The sequence below is a fragment of the Peromyscus californicus genome, unplaced genomic scaffold, assembly GCF_007827085.1.
Source record: "Peromyscus californicus insignis strain IS unplaced genomic scaffold, ASM782708v3 Scaffold_5__1_contigs__length_169319896, whole genome shotgun sequence".
In the NCBI taxonomy this organism is placed as follows: domain Eukaryota; kingdom Metazoa; phylum Chordata; class Mammalia; order Rodentia; family Cricetidae; genus Peromyscus; species Peromyscus californicus.
Genome location: NW_026294573.1, coordinates 41,642,729 through 41,665,950, shown reverse-complemented (window position 1 = coordinate 41,665,950; position 23,222 = coordinate 41,642,729). Strand labels below are relative to the sequence as shown.

General features: G+C 35.5%; 1 protein-coding gene across 1 annotated transcript in view; it reads left to right on the top strand.

Moving 5' to 3' along the window:
- Positions 1–23,222, top strand: part of Faf1 (Fas associated factor 1) — a 347,836-nt gene that overhangs the window by 193,866 nt on the left and 130,748 nt on the right. The window contains exons 9-12 of the mRNA XM_052715293.1: positions 5,907–6,002; positions 15,237–15,363; positions 16,300–16,363; positions 17,376–17,457. Of these exons, the coding sequence (XP_052571253.1) occupies positions 5,907–6,002; positions 15,237–15,363; positions 16,300–16,363; positions 17,376–17,457 (369 nt within the window). The remainder of the gene's footprint in view (positions 1–5,906; positions 6,003–15,236; positions 15,364–16,299; positions 16,364–17,375; positions 17,458–23,222) is intronic.

Below are 23,222 nucleotides of genomic sequence, written 5' to 3'. Positions count from 1 at the left end.
CGGGTCTACATTAAGACAAAGCAAAAAGTAGAGCAGAAAGATAGGGAAACTGTCACTTAGCAAGGAAGGAGTAAGTGTAAAGTTGCTGGCAAAGTGAATGCTGAGTAAGCATCTGTGATTATTGAAGAGATTATCATATTAAATAGGAACTTTGTGCTCCTCCCTGGGACAATAGGAATGGTGCTATGAGGGTAAGTTTCATCTTATGAAATTACAAATTCATTTGGAAGAAGAAAACCTTAGAATTCCACTCAAGGGGTTCCCTGCTTAAAAACAACTGCTTAGGGAATTGATTGTCCAGGGTCTTCATACAGAAGTTGATGCAACTGCCATCTAGGGTTCCCAGGCTCTATAGCAAGCTTGCAACAAAATGTATCCTGCTGAGGCCAGATAATGTGGAGCAGAACTAGAGTCCCTGCAAGGAAGTCCTGTGAGTCCACTCTGAAGCTGTGAAAGTAAAACCTAAATTGTATTGGAGATCACAGTGTAGTGTTTTGTTGTTGTTTTTGTTTGTTTGTTTGTTTTATCTCTTTGGCGGCCTGCCACCCAGCTCCCAAATAAATACATGGAGACTTATCCTTACTTATGAATGTCTGGCCTTAGCTTGGCTTGTTTCTAGTCAGGTTTTCTAACTTGAATTTTCTTTTCTCTTTAACTACATTTTGCCTCTGGGCTTTTTACCTTTCTTTATTCTATATATCTTTTTCTCTTTCTTACTCTGTGTCTGGCTGTGTGACTGGGTGGCCTGGCCTCTGGCATCCTCCTCTCCTTCTCTCACTTGCTCTTCTTTTTCAAGATTTCTTCTCCTATTTATTCTCTCTGCCTGCCAGCCCCGCCTGTCCTCTCTTTCCTGCCTAGCTATTGGCTGTTCAGCTCTTTATTAGATCAATCAAGTGTTTTAGGTAGGCAAAGTAACATAGCTTTACAGAGTTAAACAAATGCAACAAAAGAATGCAACACATCTTTGCATCAATAAATATTTCACAGCATAAACAAATGTAACACATCTTAAACTAATATTCCACAACACCCTAGAATGTTGGAGATGCCAGGACTATGGTTTGTCTGCTGAGGAAATGCTGTAACCAAAGAAGAGCCATCTCAAGAAAGAGACTTATGTGCCGCACACAACATTTTTGGAATAATGATCCCATCATCAGCCTCAGATGCTGGACATAGAGCTGTAGGATTTGGTGGTTCCGCTGCTAGGTTTCAATCTTGCTTTGATCTAACTATTCATTTCTATGTCTTCTCTGTCTGCTTTTTTTTTCCTTCTAGAATGAGAATGTTTACTTGTAGCATTGTATATTGGAACTGTGTAACTTGGTTTTAATTTTATTGTAGCTCACAACTAAAACTTAACCTTGAGTCACAGAAGAGACTCAACTTTGGACTTTTGAATAGTGTTGGGACTATTAAGTCTATGCAGACCTTTAGAGATAGACCTAATACATTTGTGATGTGAGAGGCCGTGAACTGATGGGGATGAGACTTTGAAGATTGTGGCTTAGAAGTGCTAAGTTTTCCTGACAGGTTAACAAAGGATGGACTTGTGGTGGTTAATATTGATGGTCATCTTGATGGGATTTATAATCACTTATGAGACAAACTTCTGGGAATGTCTGTAAGAGTTTTTAGATTAGGTAAACTGAGATGGGAAAACGCACCCTAAATACAATGGTATCACTCTGTAGGTTGGAATCCTGACCTGTATAAAAAGGAGAAGGCAAGTGGAAGAACAGCATTTATCTTTCTTTGCTTCCCCATACAGTCACAGTGTGGCCATCTGCTTCGCCTTCTTGGTCATGATGAACAATCTCTCTCTGAACTTAAGCCAGAATGAACCCTTTACTCTTACGTTGCTTTTGTCAGATATTGAATCATAGCAGTGGGACAAATGATTCATTAATAAGTGGGGTGATAGATTTGCAGATCAGTTTAATATATGGCTCAATAGGAGACAGCTAGATGTCATATCATTTTCCTTCAGATATTTGATCATAGCAGTGGGACAAGTGATTCATTAGTCAGTGGGGTGATAGATTTGCACATCTGTTTAATATATGGCTCAATAGAAGGCAGCTAGATGTCATATCATTTTCCTTCAGTATCCATCTTAGAATATATTGTTTTAAATATATAATGACAATTTAACTCACCAAGACTGGTACTTTGAAAAGGGGTGTGTGTTTAAGTATTTTAGTAGTCTTTCCAAGTAATTATGAATATTATTCTTTGATAATAAGCTAGAACCTAACAAGTAGTAGTTTCCTGAATCTTAGTTTAAATGTGTAATCTGAAGATGTGTCATTATACTCTTCTAGTGGTTTGCTTCATACTTTGAATATATCTTTTACCTATGCCATCATGCATTTATTATACCTTTGAAGAATATTGATCCTTTGGTTTATTAAGATTTTCTAAATGTTTTATTATGCAATATAAAAATATGTGTATGTTGCTAAGGAGATAACTCAGTTGGTTAAGTACTTGCCACACAAGTTTGATGACCCAAGTTTCATCCCAAGAGTTTCCTACCCCCCTTTTAACAATCTGCGTGTGGTGGTAGTTCACTCTTACAATCCCAGAGCTGAGGAGGTAGAGATAGACTGGGATCCCTCAGCCTCTCTGTTCAATAAGCCTCATCTACAGGCAAGTGAGAAAATGTTTCAAAAAACACAAAGTGGATGGTACTAAGGGGAATGACAGTCAAGGCTGCTCTATAGTTTCCACACATGCACATGCACACACACAATTAAAAAAATGATCTACTAATATCACCATTGTTTTCATCATCAAAGTCTTTATGCATCATCATGCTCATGATAGCTGATAGTTTTATATTTTTAATTAAAAACTTTTAATGATTTAAAATTTTTTTGTTATTTTATAATTTATAAAAAAAATTCTTATTGCATAATTAATAGTGACAGATCTGGTCCTTGATTCAGTAGGCTTATTTCATTAATTTGAAGAAAAAGATCTACCAAGTACTCAGCTTGATGCTACCACCAAGATTTGTGCTACAATATTAACAGCTCTACCTATCATTGGGCCTTTTTCTTTTCCTCCTCCTCTCCCCTTTTGACAGAATCTCACTATATAGATATTGGCTGTCATGGAACTCACTCTGTAGAACACACTGGCCTTGAACTCACAGAGATCTGCCCTCTTGCTTCCTGAGTGCTGGGATTAAAGGTGTACACCCTGATCTTTTCCTTCTTCTTGTCCTGCGAATTGAATCAAGGACTCACATATGCTAGCCAAGTGCTCTGTCTCTGAGCTATATTCCCAGACCTCTTCTTTGTTTTGATATTTGGGAACCTATTTAAGTCTTTTCATCTGTGATAATGGAAAGGCCAAGTTTCCCTCAGACTCACAGACATACACCTGCCTCTGCCTCCCAAGTTGTAGCATGAATCTTAAAAGGTCTTATTAATAAAAACAAACCCAGTGCCAGGTATTGGGGTGAATGCTGGAAGATCAGAGAAGCAGAACAACCCACAGCTACCTCACCTTGCCAATTCCTCAGCTGGTCCTGTTTCCTCAGACTAGATGCCTCTCAGCTGAACTGTGCTGCTCAAAAGCCTAAAAATTTAACCAGGCTATAGTTCCTCGTCCTCAAACCTTAAATACCTTTCTGCTTCCTGCTATTACTTCCTGGGATTAAAGGCGTGAGTCACCATGCTTGGCTGTTTCCAGTGTGGCCTTGAACTCACAGAGATCCAGGCGGATCTCTGCCTCTGGAATGCTAGAATTAAAGGCGTGTGCTACCACTGTCTAACTTCTGCATTTAATGTTGTGGCTGTTCTGTTCTCTGACCCCAGATAAGTTTATTAGGGTGCACAATATTTTGGGGAACACAATACCACCACACCAAATACTGGTATTAAAGATGTGTGTCATCAGGGCTGTCATCAGCACGTTTCATGTATGTCAGCACACATCACATGTGACTAAGCATATGTGGGTATTTATGTGAAGTCTGTATTTTCCATTCCAATATTTGCCTTAAAATAATTAGACTATTTAAACATGTATGAATTCTAGTTTTGCCTCACCCATTATTGTCTGCTGCCTATAAATTTATTAATTTGTAGATATTTGGATTCCTTCACTTTAAGTCACATTAATTCACACCTCTCCAAAGTTACCAAAAGATATTTTCAGTGTGTGAAGGATACCATATTTTATTTCTTTTTTTTTTTTTTTTGGTTTTTCAAGACAGGGTTTCTCTGTAGTTTTGTGCCTTTCCTGGAACTCACTTTGTAGACCAGGCTGGCCTCGAACTCACAGAGATCCTCCTGCCTCTGCCTCCCGAGTGCTGGGATCAAAGGCGTGCGCCACCACCGCCCGGCTCCATATTTTATTTCTAATAGCAAAAGAAAGTTTGACTTATGTCATTAAATACATGTGTGCCTTTTAATTTGCCTGGGGCTCACACACCTTATTTTGGTTGTTTAACAGTTTAATTGATTTGAGTGATGGAAATCAAGCATGCTGAGCACATGCTCTCCACTAAGCTCCCCCTCCAGTCTTAAGCATTGTTTTGTTTTGTTTTTAAGAATTATTTTTATTTTATATGTATGAGTGTTTTTCCTGCAAATAAGTGTGTATCATGTGCCTACATAGCACATAGAAGCCTGAAGAGGACATTTTTGCCCCTTACCAACTCCCCCAGAACTTGAATTACAATGTGTGCCACCATGCTTTAATTCGTCCACATAGTTAAAATGACATAAAATATAAATAATCTGTAGACACAAGAGTTAACTATAATAACATGAGAATGAAATGAAATACTGTTACAGAATAAATCATATGTAGCATGCACTATAATGGTATAAAAATGTTACTGATAATCATCACAAACTGTTGGCATGTAAAATTGCTTTGTTAAGCATGCTTCTTTGAAGTTACACTTTTCCCTGGTATTTCCTTCATACTAATCCTGAAACAGATATAAATTTTTTAAGTTTATTTTCTTTAAATCTATTTCCTTAGGAAGTTAATTGATACTTATGAAACTCAAAACAGTCGTATTTCTTTTTTGCCCAATTTCAATTTAAACTTCAAAATTTATTTTATTTACTATCAGACATACTATAAGCTTTAATAGACATAAATATATGTTACTTAATTGTTTTTGCTAAGCAAGATAGATTATTTGGATATTGTTTTAGATTACAATGATAATGAGGATTGTAAACAGAATGTAAACAAGTTCTTCTCAATGCATTTTAGGTTCATAAGCCCTTATAATCCTTAAACTTGTGTGTTAGTATTGATTTATAAACAACATTGTAAATGTGTGGTAAAATAAAAACAGCATTGCCTTTGGCAGATATTCTTCCATAACTCCTTACTACCCTGAAAACTAGGACACTGGGGTTTTATTCTGTGAATGAATACTACTGTATTCATTCCCCTACACTGAGGGGAAGTATTTATAATTTGGTTTTATGTAGAATTTCTGGTTTCCCCTATCTGTCTAATGAAACTTAGTCATAACTACCACAATGTTTTTTGTTTTGTTTTGTTTTTTTTGTGTTTTTTGAGAGAGAGAGAGAGAGAGAGAGAGAGAGAGAGAGAGAGAGAGTGTGTCTATGCAGTATCCTGGAGCTTATAATGTAGACCATAGTGTCCTTGAACTCACAGAGATCCACCTGCCTCTGCTTCCCAGCTGCTGAGATTAGAGGTGTGTGCCATCATACGTGGCTTACCACAATATCTTATATGTGGAAAAGTTTCAGAATTTCCAAGTCTTCTTGGTAATGTAATACCCAGGCTAATAGAGTAAGCTTTCTAATCTAGCTCCAAAAATTACACAAAAAATAGTAATATAAAAATCCTTTTATGAAAGATGGTTGCATTTTGTTTAAAATGATACATTCTACTTTCTGCAGATGTGTCTTGCGGAATCAGGGCTCTCTTATCCCTGCCATCGACTTACTGTGGGAAGAAGAACTTCACCTGTGCAGACCCGTGAGCAATCAGAAGAGGTGAGCCTGTTTGCCAGCGTTCACTAAACAAAAGCACAGATCCTCCACTCACCTGCCCACTTCCTGTTCTTTCTTTTTCTCCCGTAGCAATGAATTGGTAAAGTTAATGTATCATGAATGATATCTCAGTCAAATTTTTAAAGCACAAACTCTCCATGCAAGATTATTATTACTAAAGTGTTCCTAGTTCTGTTAGTTTCACATTTCAACATCCAGAATTCAGGCAGATTGTTGGTTAGATGATTTTTACACAGAACTGCCAATTTAACAAGGGGATTTTTTTTTAAACATACATAATTGAGTGCATTTTATTGGGATTAAGCCTCAAGTTTCTGTAACTTATAGGATGACAGTATTATACTTAACACCAAGATATTCAAAGTCAAAGGTGATAAATCATTAATTCATTGATAGCAGTACACATTGACCCTGTAGAACAGTATCAAGGAGCAGATAAGATGGATTGTCTTTGTTTTACTTTGTACCTTCGTGTCTATATGGGCCATAGATAGTAAAAGGCATTGTTTCAATTCTGTACTATGTTTGTAGATAATATTTCTATGCCTAACTTTGATCTTGGTTAAAAGGATGGGAAAGAAAGCATGAGTATTATGATTTAATGTTTTAAGATGTTCAGTTGTAGCTGGATAATATTTCTATGCCTAACTTTGATCTTGGTTAACAGGATGGGAAAGAAAGCATAAGTATTGTGATGTAATGTTTTAAGATGTTCAGTTGTAGCTGGAAGTTTTCCTGTGTCCTGGCCGACCAGTGTTCGGGACAGATCTCTCCCACTAGCATCCCCCAAGTAAACACACAGAGGCTTATATTAATTATAACTGCTTGGCCATTAGCTCAGACTTATTACTGACTAGCTCTTACACTTAAATCAACCCATAATTCTTATTTATGATTAGCCATGTAGTTTGGTACCTTTTCTCAGTTCTGCCTTGTCATCTTGCTTCCTCTTGCTCTGTCTGGCAACTCTTGACTCAGCCTTCCTCTTCGCAGAATTCTCCTTGTCTGCTTATCCCGCCTATACTTCCTGCCTGGCTACTGGCCAATCAGCATTTTATTTATCAACCAATCAGAGCAACACACATTCACAGCATACAGAAGGATATTCATAGCATTCAGTAACTTCCTATTACATACTGTGAAGTCATTGCGATTTTTAAAAGGATATAACATATATACACACACCCGATATTGGAATACTAAATGTATAAAGTAGACATTTTACCAAAATCAAAGAAAAACAAACTGCAATATGGCAGTGTTAGGGACAGCTTAATAGATAGATTATCCAGACCTAAAGTCCTTGAGGAGGCACTAAATTTGAAAGCTTTAAAATTTTTTCCATTATTTTTATTTTGTGTTTATGGGTATTTTGTCTGCATGCATGTCTGTGCACCATGTGCATGCAGTGGCTGTGGAGGCTGGAAGAGGGTGTTTGATCCACTAGGACTGGAATTACAGGAAGTTGTAAGCTGCCATGTGACTGCAACTAGGGTCTGAGCCATCTCTCTAGCTCCTGAGAGGCACTGAATTTGTACTACATTTTAAATCAAATTGAGCTAACAGAAGAAAAGAAACTCTACAGTGATTCCTTTATGGCAGTGGTTCTGAACCTCTGGGTCATGACCCCTGGGTGGTATTGGATGTCCCTTTCACAGGGGTCGTCTAAGATCATCTGCATATCAGATATTTACATTACGATTCATAACTGTAGCAAAATTACAGTGATGAATTAGCAATGAAAATAATTTTATGGTTGAGGGGGTCACCACAACACGAGGAACTGTATTAAAGGGTTGCAGTATTAGGAAGCCTGAGAACCACTGCTTTAGGGGAAAAGGTAAAAACTTTTACTTGTAAGGAAAACAAAACAAAACAACCCAACAGCTATATAGACTTTATGCTGTGATTTTGAAGATCTACAATGGAAATGGATCTTCTTTTCACAAAACCATAAAAGGGATAATAGAAATTCATTCAGTTTCGATTCTGTGCTGCAATAATAGCACACAATAAATGCTTAGTTAAGTTGGAAATGGCATTAAGTTTATTTTTAGCTATTTAGGGGGAAAACATAAATATATATGTTTGGTACCATTTAAGAGTTTAGTCATCCACTGAATATCCTGGAACATGTTCTCATGGATCAGTTAGGGCTGTTGTCCTTCGAACATGTATATCTAAACAGATTGTCTAGTCCACAAGAAATAGCTCAATTCCTAGAAATGCAGAGTCTACCAAGACTGAATGATAAGAAACTCTGAACAGACCAATAATGAACAGACCAATAAGGAGATTGAATTATAAAAAAAGTTTCCTGACAAAAAAACCTCAACTCTCAGTAGTTTCACTACTGAATTATATCAAACATGTCACGAACTAATAATACCTATGTCTTTTAAGCGTTTCAGAATATTAAAGAAGAAATAATACTCCAAACTTATTTTATTATAATAACATTATTATTATGCAAAACTCAGAAAAGGACAAGTCAAGAAAATTATATGCCAATGCTCTTGGTACCTACAGATGCAAAAATCCTAGAACACCAAATTCATCAGCACATTAGAAGGGTTGTCCACCATTATTGAGTAGAATTTATTCCTGACATCACACCATCAGGTTAATAATTGTGATATACTTCATTAAAAGAATAAAAGGCAAATACCTTATAATTATTGCAGTGGATGTTCATGTGTAGAAGAAAATAACCTCAGCAAGAACATGCAGCCAACATCATACTAGTGGTTAAAAAGTAGCAAAATTTTTGTTTATGCTTAAGACACATGTTACTGCTTCTGTTCAACATAGAGCTAAAATATTTGCCAGCGCAATTAAGGAAAATAAAAAAACAAAAGTTGTCCAAATAGAAAATAGTCTGAGTTTGCTGAAGACATGACCTCATACCTGGAAAATTCTAAAGATCTCACCCTCCTCCCTAAAGAGGAGAAAACAACAAAAATGTGAGAATAAATAAATTCAGTAAAGCTGCAGCTTATAAAATCAGCACCCATGATGAACTACTCAAAACAGAAGTCATGAAGATGATCTCATTTACAGCAGCTATAAATTTGTATAGTTTCATGTAAAAACAAATTCTTAAGAATAAAGGAGTTGAAAAATCTGTCCATCTAAATTATTGAAAGAAATTGAAGAAAACACAAGCAAATGATAAAATATTCCATATTTATAGATTCTAAAAAATGTTGTTAATATGTCTGTATTACCCAAAATGTTATATAGATTCAAAGCAATTTCTACCAAAATATTGTGTCTTACATACACAGACACAAGCACACACTAATTTTATAGAACCACAGAAGTCCTCAAATAGCCACGTAATCTGGTACAAAGAGAACAAAGCTGAATAAATCATACAACATGATTTCAACATACATAATAATGCTACCATATACAATAATTGTCTTGGAATGCTCATGCCTTTCATCCAATCACTTGGAAAATAGAAGCAGGAAGGTCAGGACGTCGAGGGTAGCCTCACCTGAATAGTGAGTTCATAGCCAGCTTAGGCTGCATGAGACCCTGTCTCAACATCCCTCCTTCACTAAAAAATAAATTCAAATCAAACAGTCCTGTCCTAGCATTCCAACAGATACATACTACCTGAATACATTGAAGCACTTAGAAATGATCTCATGAGTTTACACAATTCTGTTGATTCCTGACGAAGATTACAAGGTTATGCAATGGGAAAAGGACTGTATCTTCTAAATGAAGAATGAAATTACATACTAGTCTCAAACCAGATATAGAAATCGACCAGAAAAGGATGAAAAGTTTTAACATATTACACACTTACCATGCCAGCACTTGGTAGGTGGAGGTAGGAAGATTTCAAATTTGAGACCTACCCTGGGCTATATAGCAAGTTGTAGGCCATCCTGGACTTTAAATAGATTCTGTCTTAGAATTCTCCCAAAATAAACTATCTAAAACATCAACAAGAAGAAACCTTAAACATAAGACCCCCAAAATAGAAAACTGCTAGAAAAAATAATGGGGAAATCTTTCCAAATTGGTCTGGGCAATATTTTGAATTGAACCTGAATAGCATAGGCTACAAATGTGAAAATAGGGTGGTGAAATTACATCAAAGTAAAAAGCTTCTGCACCTGTCATAAAGTTTCTGTCATTCTGTAGGCCTAAGCATTTGGCACATGGGCTTTAGGAGAATGTTCTGCTACTGAGCTCAAGTAGTTCTAACAACTACTACTGAAAATGTGGAAAAAGGAAATTCTGCACACTGCTGGTAGGACTGTAAATTGATACAGTGATTATGAAAAACAGTGAAGAGGTTTTTTTTAAAAAAGGAAACTGTCATGTGTCCTAGCAATCCAACTTCCAGGAATTTATGCAGAACAGATGAAATCAGTACATCAAAGAGATACATTCACAATAGCCAAGACAGGAAGTAACATAAGTATCAATAAACGAATGACTAAAGACGATGTGTGTGTGTGTGTGTGTGTGTGTGTGTGTGTGTGTGTGTGTGTGTGTGTGTGTGTGTGTGTGTGTATAAAACACATGCAAGAAAACTGGCCTTTAAAATGAAGGAAATGCTTTGATTTTCCACTCTAGTGTACTTGAAGAACATTTACTGAGAAAAATAAACAAGTTATAAGTAAATATTCTATAATCCCATTTGCATATCATAACAAGAAAACTCAAACTCTTTAAAGTATAGTACCATGGTAGCTTCCAGAGGCTAGATAGATTGGGGAATGATGACATTTTGGTTAAAGTGTATAATGTTCAGTTAGTAGAGACATCTGTTTCACATTGTATTGACTGTAGCTAATTACAATGTTTTGTGTATTTTAAAAATCATGCAACAGTGAGGTTTTTTTTTACTCATACCATAAAATATAAGTAATGAATTCATGATTATAGTTTGTTTTAATTATGCTATAAGATAATATGTATCAGAACAGGAAAACCTGTCTTAGTGGCACATGTGTGTTATCCCAGAACTTGGGAGGTGGAGATGAGAGGATCAGGAGTTCAGGGTTGTCATTAGTTACATATTGAGACCAGCTTGGGCTATCTGAGACTCTGTCTCAAAACCAAAGAAGTAATTCATATTATACCCTATAAATATTCATAGTTGTTATTTACCAAGTGTTGTTTACTGTGCAAAGGATTTAAAAATGGAGTTCTCTAAAGAATGAAAACAAATTTCCAATAAGAACATGAAAAATGCTCAGCATCTCTAACAATTAGGGAAATGCAGCTCTGTTATTACAGCAAAAAGAAAAGTTTTAAAAAGAAGAAAATACTAAGTGTTGGCAAATGGGTAGATGATTTGGAATCTTTGTAAACTGTTGGTGAAGGTGTTAAATGGTACAGCAACCACAGAAAACAATATGGTATATTTTCTCAAAAGATTAAAAATTAAAATTGCCATTACCTCTCCCCCACACCCCCAGCAATTCTACTTTTGGCTATATACCCAAAAGAGTCAAAAGCATGGCCTCAGATTTTGTACCTTCATAATCACAACAGTTATTCAGAATAGCTAAAATGTAGAAGGAACTTAAGTACCCGATGATAGGTAGTTGAAAAGGTAAAGAGCAGAATGTCTGTACAGAGGAATATCAAAAAGGGTGGAAACTCTGACATAGATGAACACTATGCCATTCTGTTCTGTTCCAAGGAATTTTTGTAGTTGTTGTTGTTGTTTGTTTTTGTGATTTTCAGATGAGGCAAGATCTATAATTATCTGTATACACTTATTTTTAAAGGTTAACTTTTAAAACTTACATTTACCTTAAAAATGTAACTGTGGAGAAAAAAAAAATCCCACTACCAACCAAAGAAGCTAGAATTTAAAATCAGTTGAATTAGGGCTACGTACCGTATCATATTGCAAATGACTTCTTTTTGTTTTAATGCTAAGCATTACTTCTAAATTTTTATTTCAAACAGTTTGGCTATCATCTTCTCTAGGAAGTTTTTCTTGATCCAGGTACTAGCCTTGAAATATATGTGTTATAACACTTAATGCTCAGCATCATAATTGTCTGCATAAATCATACAGCGCTGCTGGAGGGTCATACATAGCCTATTATCTTTTAGAAGTCCAGAGAGTATAGTGGGGGTTTGCAAAGTGAACAAGTGAATGGAGTAGCCACAACAGAATGTAAAATTTTCTTAGCTGTGTTAAAAAATCAAATTAATGGATTATCAAGATTTAAAGGATTTTAGTGCAACCATAATGGACACCAAAAGATTATCTGTTTTTATCAGCAAACATTAAGTGGGGGGAGATTGTTTATCTCATTTTTTAGAAAAAAGCTTTTCCTAACCTGTTAGGTAGCTGCTAAGAAAATGTGAAGAGATTGGTAGCTCCTTATACATAATTAAGTAGCTCATTCTTGCAGATACTTCAATAATTCATATTTGAAATATACTTTTTTTTCAATAAAATTGGCTTTTAGATACCTCCATTCAAAGAGGTTGTAGTTGTATGATTTCATTTTCTAAGATTCTAAGGGAATCCATGCTTTGTATAAAAACTAAATACTGTGTCATAGAGAAACTTAAAATCATTGTTTATGAAGTGAGGCTCTGTTGTTATAGGAAGTAGTATTTGAAATCTCCATTTGGAGAAACATAATAGATATAGGACAATAAGAGAAAGGAAGTAAAAAAAAAAAAAGAAGGGAAAGCAGTACATATGGGATATTCCATACTCCTATTTTTGCCCTTTGTTCCTCAACCTTCATTCTTAATCTGTTGCTTCTTGGAGTGGTAAATACTACTAAGCAAGACTAAGTGAATGCTAAGATGGTAGCGTAGTCGGGAAGTTGTGAGGAGGTTTTCAGTTTGGTCCTTGGTGTCTTCCTTCTTGCCTGTGAACCTGACTAGACCCTGAAAAGGAGCATGCAGTGTACCTTACAGATTTTGAGCCTTGCTCTTCAAGCCTCAAAGTTAAAGGCACCTTCATGTTACAGATAGTTGACTGACTCTTTTTTTTTCCATTTTTCTTTATTAAGAAAATTTCTACTCTACATACCACCCACAATCTCATCTCTTCCTTCCTACCACCCCCCAGCCCTCCCTCCCAAGCCACCCCACTTCCCCAAATCCCCCAAATCAAGGTCTACCATGGGGAGTCAGCAGAGCCTGGCACACTGAGCCTAGGCAGGTCCAAGCCCCTCCCCACTGCACCAAGGCTGAGCAAGGCGAGTTGACTGACTCTTACACAGTGGTTCTTAACCTTCCTAATGCTTGACCCTCTAATACAATTCCTCATGTTGTGACAACCTCCAACCACAAAATTATTTTTGTTATTACTTTATAATTGTAATTTTGCTCCTGTTAGGAATCGTAATGTAAATATATGATATGCAGATGGTCTTAGTCTACCCCTGTGAAAGGGTCATTTGCCCCCCCACCAAAGGGGTTGTGACCCAGAGGTTGAGAACTGCTGATCTTATACAAGATATTCATCTTAGTGTATTGCTTTTAAATGGGCGGGAGGGTCAGAGGATATAGGCTTTTGAAACCAAGTCTGAAAACTTGAGTTCCATCCATAGAACCCACATGGTAGAGGGAGGTAGCTCACTTCCAGTTTGTTGTCTGACCTCCACATGGTGCACTGTGGCAATGCTTGTGCACACACACACAAATAAATAGATAAATAAGATTTTTTTAGGTGAGAAAGGGTTTTGAATTTTTAAAATATAAAATATGTTAAACCAGGAGGAGATCTTCACTCTGTAGGACAAAATTCTAAAGTTAAGATTAGGATTATATGTAAAACTAAGGCTTTTATAATAAATAGTAGAGTCCTAAGATGTTTCAGCAGTATTCAGCTGTCAAAAGGATGCAAAGAGAAAGAGGTAGAGTAGCAACATTATTCAGTGGATAAAGGCGCTTGCTGCCACACCTGGTGACCTGAGTTTGATGCCTGGAATCCACATAACAGAAGGAGACCTGATTCCTGAAATTTGTCCTCTGACCTCCATGCACATGCAGTAGCACTTGAACGCATACACACACACACACACACACACACACACACACACACACACACACACACACACAGAGACACACACACAAACCATCTTTTTTTTTCTGGTAAGCACTTATTCTTAAGTTGTGCTCTTCTGCACAGACTAAATGGTCACATATTTTCTGTATTTTTATAACTTAATTACATAGCGCCATATTTTAGAAGGTAAAAATTCATTTACTGCCAGGTGTGGTGGTGCACACCTTTTAATCCCAGCACTGAGGAGGCAGAGGCAGGTGAATCTCTGTGAGTTTGAAGCCAGCCTGGTCTCTACAAAGAGAGTTCCAGGACAGCCAGTGCTGTTACAGAAAGAAACCTTACCTTGAAAAGAAAAGAAATTCATTTATTAAGTAGTGTTTGTGTGCCATTTGTTGAACATAGGATTGCCATTTAGACAGATGCTTTGCTTGGACCCTTATCTCAGCCAGGGCTTGAACATTTATTGAAACTCATAACCCAGTTCAAAGGTTTTAAATCTTAATATTTTATAATACTATCTTAATCTAGAGAATAACAGCCAAGTTTGTATTTTGAAACTGATATTTTAAACTTCAATATGTTGCTAATAAAGTATAAGTAGGGTATGTTTATCAGTATTAGTCATGTAGTAAATTCTCAATAAAAGCTTATTGAATTAAAACATGCTATTATAGTTCATGACCAGTATGAAATTTACATTGACATTTCATCGATGTGTATTTTATGTATCTCCTAGTGACACTATAAGGCTAGGACACTGATGTCTGTCTTACTGAAGTTTACAGCAGTAAGAAAAAAATGACAAGCTTGAATGCTATCTTGTTCCTGTTTGCCAGGTATAGACAGTAGTGTTAGCTTTTTGAGAGACTCATAGCTTAAATTTGTCTCTGATGTTTTTAGTTGTATCTGTTTCCTAATTTACTGGGCACTTATTTACATACTGTACACTAGAGATATCACAGGAATCTCTGTCTTTGTTGAGCTTATAACTGTCTTTTATTTTGTTAGTCTCCTGTGTTTGGACTACAGGTTTCATAACAAGTTTAGAAATGTTTGTGAGCTTTAAAATGAAAAATATTAAGCTTGACTTTAGTAGATGATTTCTTACTTGATAAAGTTTTTGTCTTATTGCAATTACATAACTTTAGAATTTTATATGTTACGGCAATCTGAATCTAATCAGGACTTTCCTTAAATAGCAAAGCACGGATGTTCATATGGTTAGTGATAGTGATGGAGATGACTTTGAAGATGCTTCAGAATTTGGAGTGGATGATGGAGAAGTATTTGGCATGGCATCCTCTGCCCTGAGAAAATCTCCAATGAGTGAGTATTTGTAACTTTTTGGGACCAGCATTACAATTCTCCCTTCTAGTATTAAACTTAGAAAAAATTGGGACTTAAAAATTCCTTCCTGACCTTTTAAGTTTAGAGAGGTAAAACATAAGAGGTAGACATGCTTTATTAGAACCAGAGTCTTGAGTTTTGGTTTTACTAAGCCTCCACATTTCCAAAGCACTAGTAAAAATGACCAAAAGTATGTGTAGGATAACATTTCAGTGTATGATCAGTTCAGTTCTGTTTGCTTGTATCTTAGAAGTTGGTTGACAAACAGCTCTACTTTCTGTTGCTAGTACTTGTTTCCCACTTGTCAGCGATATCAGTGCGAATAATAGTAATATTACCTTGTTATTCATTGTTGATATCCATTTTAAGAAGGAAAAAAGTAGAATATATGTGCCATCTTTCTCATTTTCACTTATGAGGTGTATGTTAGAGAATAATAAAGGATGCTATATGCAAAATGACTTCTAAAGTAATTCCTTAAGTGGACTATTCACTCGGTAAAATTAGGGGGCTCCTTTTGACAGCAATTGATATGCTATTTATATAGTTGGCATCTTTCCAGTTAGTAAATTCTTTAAAAGGTTTTCAAATATTTATATAACTTAATTACAAGATATCTATTTTAAGAAAACATCAAAATCCTAATTGTCGCTGACACATAATTTAGATGCATAACAGGATTGTATCTATTCATTGAGATTTTTTAAAAGATTCTTTTTATTCTGCTTGATGAAATCTTCTAATGTATGTTAAATTATCCCATCAGATATATCACAGAAGCTAAACTTAATTTTATTTCCTCTTTATTGATTAAATATATTTCTTATATGTGGGATTAGATGTTATGTGGTTTGTTTTTTGTGTCTATTTGTTTTGTTTTTTTTGTTTTTGTTTTTTCTTTTGTTTGTTTTTTAGTGCCAGAAAACGCAGAAAATGAAGGAGATGCCTTATTACAATTTACAGCAGAGTTTTCCTCAAGGTAGGGTTAGGATATTAACTATAAAATTGATGTTCTCTTATACTACTGTGATTTTTTTGGGTGCAATTTTAATTTTATATATACATATATATGTGTGTATAGATATAGATACACACACACACACACACACATATATACACACATATACACACACACACACACACACACACATATATATATATATATATATATATATATATATATATATATATATATATTTCCTAAAGGATTTATTTATCAATCATACAGTATTAATAGAGAAACACGTACTGTTCCATGTGATGTAACTAATAAACCATTTGTGGTAATGCAGAAATATATTCAGTTTAATAAGAGGTCACTCCTATACTGTCTTATGTTCCTCAAAAGACTAGGATATATCATACTAGTTTTTAGTATATCCTAGGAAAAACAAAAATCACTTACACAATATCAAATTAAAAGTTAATTAAAATTTAAATGTAAGTGAAATTTTCTTTTAACTTTTGTTTTTTGATTCTTTAGCATTTCTTTTAAGACCTTTAGTAAGTTCTTTATATATTTTGTAGTCTACTGAAGTGTTTAAAGAGACTTACTATTTAATTTTCAATTTGATATAAATGATATTCCTATTTTAATGGGTTTTTTTCTGGCAACACTATAATGTGGAAGAAGAATCATTTTTCTATGGTAGAATTCCCAAATAAATGTTTTAAAATGAGAAAAAATTAATGTAAGTCCAAAATCCGATGAAATTAAGTAGCCAAGAAGTACTTCTTATGACATAGTTTCATAATACTTATTAAATTGATATTTGCTCATTGTTAAAAATTCCAGTTTTCTAGCATATTGGTACAGAACAAGAAGAATTTTTTAAATTTACAAATCTCATTCAGGCATTAAAAGAAGTGATTCGTTGTTTGGTTTGTTCTAGATATTAGTTGCAACATTTGCTTACCAATCATTGATTCAATTGTGAGACTTTCGTATGAATTTCAAACATTTTTTATTAATATACATATTTTTCCTATAGATATGGTGACTGCCATCCTGTATTTCTTATTGGCTCATTAGAAGCTGCTTTTCAAGAGGCCTTCTATGTGAAAGCCCGAGACGTAAGTCCAGTCTCATAGATTCCGATTAAGATTGTACTGTATTGGTTTACCACTTGGTGTGAGGCAATATTTATATTTCTTACAGTGTTGAGATTGAAGTCCTGATTTTGTTTCCATTCATCTACCAACCTTATTTTCACCAAGACACTCCTTTCCATTGGTGCATTATAAAATGTCACCTGTAGCCTTTGCAGATGGACTTGTAACCTGGGGCATAGGGGGTTGGTGGACATGTTTACAAGGAACCAGACTATATGTTGATATTGTTGTTGGTTATATGAGTGAACATTTCCTGATAGAAATTTGTCCTCAGTCCTTTCCCAAAGTGCTTATTCCCTTTAAGTAGTCCCAATTCATCTGTGAAAACTGCATTCTAACACCTCCAGTGCATCACTAAAACCTTGTAGTACCAAGTATACAGTTTCAGCATCCCTAGCCTAAAAATCATAATCTAGATTGCTCCAAAGTACAAAACTGTTTCAAACCACATGATCCTCAAATGCAGTGAATTTCCAATTATTTGAGTTAGGGACATTCAAACAATAAAGATTATTCAAATATTCCAAAATCTGAAAGAACTAAAAATATGCCACCACACTTCTATCCCAATCACTTTGAATAATAGCTACTTATACATTCAGTTCTATGGTGAGATGGCAGGTTTTTTGGAGGTGGCGGTGGGGTGGGGGAGTTGTTCTTGTTTTGCCATGGAGTTTTTATTTGTGTTTTGAGGATTTGAGGGATTTTGTTTATGTTATACTGTGAATTGAGCCTACTTCCTGTATACTAAGCAAGAGTTCTATGACTGTGCTGTAGCCTCAGCAACACCCATCCCTTTAACTTTTAACTTCAAGGCTCTCACTAAACTACCAAACTGCCCTCAACTTACTCTTGTGGCCTAAGCTGGTCTTAAACCAGTTTCTCCCACCCCCATTTAATTCTAATTTATAAATATATTAGGAATCCTAATAGATTAAAGCAACTAATAAGAATTGGAGAGATCGCTCCACAGTTAATGTATACTGACGGCTCTTGCAGAAGAATAGAGTTTGGGTCCCAGCACCCATATTAGATGCCTTTCAGCTAATGACAAAATAAAACAATTATAGCAATATTTTGCAATAAAAGTTAGGTAAACGTATGTTTTTCTCTCAAAATATTTTTATCTGTTCACCTCTTTACTTAAAGGATAGACTTTACAACACATTTTTACAAGTAGCATCTTTCTCTTGCTCTTTAGGGATCATCATGAAATAAAATAAGGGTTACTTGAAGACAAGCACTGCAGTGCAATGACAGTCCAGCTTCTGACCAAGATAGCTGGTAAATTACCAGTGGGTAGGCACTATATGCAATACTATTATATGGATACTCTGGACAAAGAGATGATTCAGAGAGCCCCTTCTCTCTGCCTTCCTGTCACAGGGATTCCAGGCTTAGTCCTCAGCATTTTTACAGAATGCCAGGGATCAAACTCATATTTGCACAGCCATCTCCCCAGCTTTGATCAGTACATTTTTATGATGAATTTTTATTTTAATTTCTCAGATTAAAAGTGGAAAACACTAACTGGAGCAGAAAATAATGAAAACTGCATTATTTAGAGCTAAGGATGTAACTTACTTGTAGATTATATGCTTAACATACATGAGGTCCTGGTTTTGATGCCCAGCCCATACATACAAAACATTACTTTTAATCAACAAAAAATTAAAATTTAATGCAGACTTTTATTGTTTATAATAATTAAGCTTTTGGAGTTTAAAAACTTAAACTTCACAGAAACAAATATTTAGGATATCTTATATATTTGTTAGGTTTTGATGAAACCATTTGAAACCAGATTATTCCCCTAAGAACTTAAGAATGCATTTGGCATAACAGTGAGACTCTCCTGCTTAACCATAGTATGGTTATCACTTAAAATAAGACTAATAATAATTCCAAAATTTCAGTTCCCTAGTATGCATAAATACTTTCTCAGTTTCATTTCAAGTTTCTATGTATACCTAACATATTATGGCTTTAAATGCAGATGTTTAAATATGGTGTTTATTGCCAACAAAAGAACTTTTATTAAATTGTCGTGTAGATTTATTCAGACTGATAATCTCCGGAGGAATATAAGCTCTTGTTTATTAACTCCTAGATATTCTAAGGAAAAATTGATCATTTGCTTTTATTAGTGTCTAGGTTTTAGCAGTGGCAAATCATTGAAACATAGAATACATGTTTTGCTTCTTAGAATCATATCAGAATTTACTCACCTCTCACAACTGCTAAATTGTCTTTATTCTTTCCTTCTTACTCAACTAGGTCTTTTTTCTTTGTTCGCTTCCCTTTTCCAATTTATAGTTAATGGATAGTTTATTACATTTCTTGGAGCTAAAGAAAAACCACATAGTGGTCAAATTGTTCAAAATAATCTAAGTCAGTACACTTTTTACAGTCATCAAATAAGTTTTATTTTGGGGGGGTGGCAGGAAGCCTAGACTTGTTTTGAACTCCCAATCATCCTGTTTCCACCTCCCAACTGCTAAGAGTTCAGGAAGATGTCACTATGCCCAACTTACTTGTTGAGTACAATATGGGAATAGTAATACTGCTTCATATTTCTGTGATATTAGTATAAGTCATTTTCCTGAACACTGTAATAAACTAGTGAGATGGGGACATTTAGTATTTATATTCCCATTTTAATGATGAGGAAACTCAGAAAAAATGGTCTGGCTTATCCAGAGCTACATCAGTAGTAAATAGTAAAAGCCAAATGAGTTAATGCGTTCCAACACAAGCAAGTAGGGTTTGTGTTGCACCACCACGTACAGACATCTCTGCTTTCTGCTGTGTTGTAGGACTTGGTTACAAAGTCCACCTCTCTTTTTCAGATTTCACATCTCCAAGTTAGGACAAATCGTTTATTTTAATTTCTCAATCATTTTTAAGAAAACAATTTGCTAGTGTTCAGACATTTTAAAGCAAGTGTGATTTTTAGTTACTGTGGCACTTTGCCTAAATTTATTTCATCTTAAATATCATGTTTAATTTAAACTTAGAAGGCACATTAATTTTACCAGGGCAACAGATGAGCCTCAAGCACCAGCTTTCTTCACTTGAATTGAGAAATTGAGTTCCAAGAGTAAATAAAAACAAGATTGGAGGTTTAAATCCTCTACTAGGCTTTTTGAACTTATATACTCATTAAATGTTTATTGGAGTGGTGGGATTACAAAGGATTTAGGGAGCTTCATCAACTGGTATATAGTTAATCACTAAGTAAAACACTACATTTGATAAAGTGTTTCTCACGATGCCACATTCAATCCATCTTAATGAAAACTGCTTCCAGCTGATTTCATTTGAGAGCACTTGTTGGTGAGAGTGCTCACGGTTCTTCTGCCTATTCTTGAGGACTTTAGTACTGGCTAAAGCACATCCAGTTTATTATGGATTCTTACATTTCTTCTCACTTCTGATAACACCTTCATCAGTTTTATAACCTTTCTTGCTTTTAAATATGAAAGATGGTCATTCAGTTAAGAGTTATAAGTATTTATCACATGTCTACTTAGTGTGTGGTATACATATATTTCCTTGCTCTAACAATTCAGAGGTTAGTCAGTAAGATAAGACAATATAAACAGATCTGTATTGTATAATGTGACTTAGAAGCAATGAGAACAGTTACCTCAGAGATATCTCTAATCTGATTCTTAAGAGTTAGTGAGTTGGGACTCTCACATCGTAACCCAGGCAGATCTCATACTTGAGAGCCTCCTACTTTAGCTGACATTGCAGCCATGTGGCAGTACACCCAGCTCTGACTAGAATCTTAGAATATAAAAATACTTGGGCAGATAACAATATTCTGGAAAGTTACGCCAGCTGGATAGTGGTGGCGCACACCTTTAATCCCAGCACTTGGAAGCCAGAGGCAGGTGGTGGATCTCTATGAGTTCGAGGACAGCCTGGTCTACAGAGTGTCTTCTAGGACAGCCAGAGCTACATATCGAAACCCTGTCTTGAAAACAACAACAACAACAAAATATGCTAATAGAAGATTAAAATGAGAAAACAATAACCAACTTAATGTTACTGTGACAAAAAAACAAAGTCTTAGTTAGAGTTACATTGCAGGTATAAAACTGGGAAGATCAGTGGACTCAGTATTAATGAAGTTTTCCAAAGAGTTACCACTTGACCACTCCATAATTATTTTGGGAGTTTTTGATGATTCTCCTGATAACTCCCTATCTCTCCTTCTGCTGCCCCTGATGAGTTTTCTTATATTATACCACAAAATGTACCCTGAAGAATGACTGTAGCTGAAGTTTTCCTGTGTCCTGACCTGCCAGCAGTTGGGACAAATCTCTTCCACTCGCGTCCCCCAAGTAAACACACAGAGACTCATATTACTTAATAAACTGTATGGCCGTGGCAGGCTGCTTGCTATCTGTTCTTACATCTTAAATTAACCCATTTCTATTAATCTATACCTTGCCATGTGGCTCGTGGCTTACTGGTATCTTACATCATGCTTCTCCAAGCGTCTCTCTGCCTCAGCCTTCCACCTCTCAGAATTCTCCTCTCTCCTTGTCCTGCCTACACTATCCTTCCTCCCTGGCTACTGGCCAATCAGCATTTTATTTATCAGTCAATCATAGCAACATATATTCACAGCATACAGGACATCCCACAGCAATTACCAGGGCTTCTTTATCTCTTTTTATTATATTTAATTTCAAGAATTGGCTAATCTTTAGGTGCTACCATTTCTACTACCTTCATCTGAAAGAAATCTAAATGCCATCATTGATTAGTATCTTTAAAAAAAATTAATTCTGCACAGTTCTGAGGTTACAGCTTTAGTTAGTGAGTTTTCCTCATCCCATCACTGAGAAAACCAAGCAAACTGACTTTTTAATGCTTTGAAAAATAGGTCTAGTCTGCCTATTTTGTTTAGTTTTTTTTTTTCTATTGAAGTTTTTAAATTTCTGTTGACTTCCTTAAAGTCAGGACTATGTCTTAGATGGCTATTTTAAATGAGAAGATAGCATCCTGCCCACTTATAATGAATGCTGATATAATTTTTTTTAGAAAAATGTTTTCTCATTATATAAATACTTTTTGGTATATATAATAATCAAAGATTCATTTTAATTAGAAATAAAAGTTACTATGTAATTGTGAACCTGGAAATAGCAACTATTAAATATGCTTACTTTTGAAAACAGATCATTAAAAATCTATAAATCTGTATCAGGACTGAAAAGATGGTTCAGTTGATAAAGTTCTTGCTGGGAAAGCTTTAGAACCTGAGCTCACATCTCAAGCACCCACATAAAAACCAGGCACTACAGTGTAATCTGTAATTCCGGCAGTGAGGAGGTGGTAACAGGTAGATCCCTGGTGCTCATTAGACAGCTTGCCGTGCTAAGTCATTGAGCTCCAGGTTAAGTGAGAGACTCTGTCCTAAGAATTAAGGTGGAGCATGATTGACATTGACATCAACAATATAGAAGACACCAACTCTGGCTTCTATATACATATGTGTGTGCATATCCATAAATAAATACACACACACACCCAAAGCTGGTTGTGTGCTGGGCATGGTGGTACATGTTTTTTTTTTAATCCTAGCACTCAGAGGCAAAGACAGATGCAGGCAGAGCTCTGTGAGTTAAAGGCTAGCTGGCCCTATATATTGGGTTGCAGGCCATGATGAATGTGGTTCTAAAAGACAAGTCCATAACACTAAGCACTTA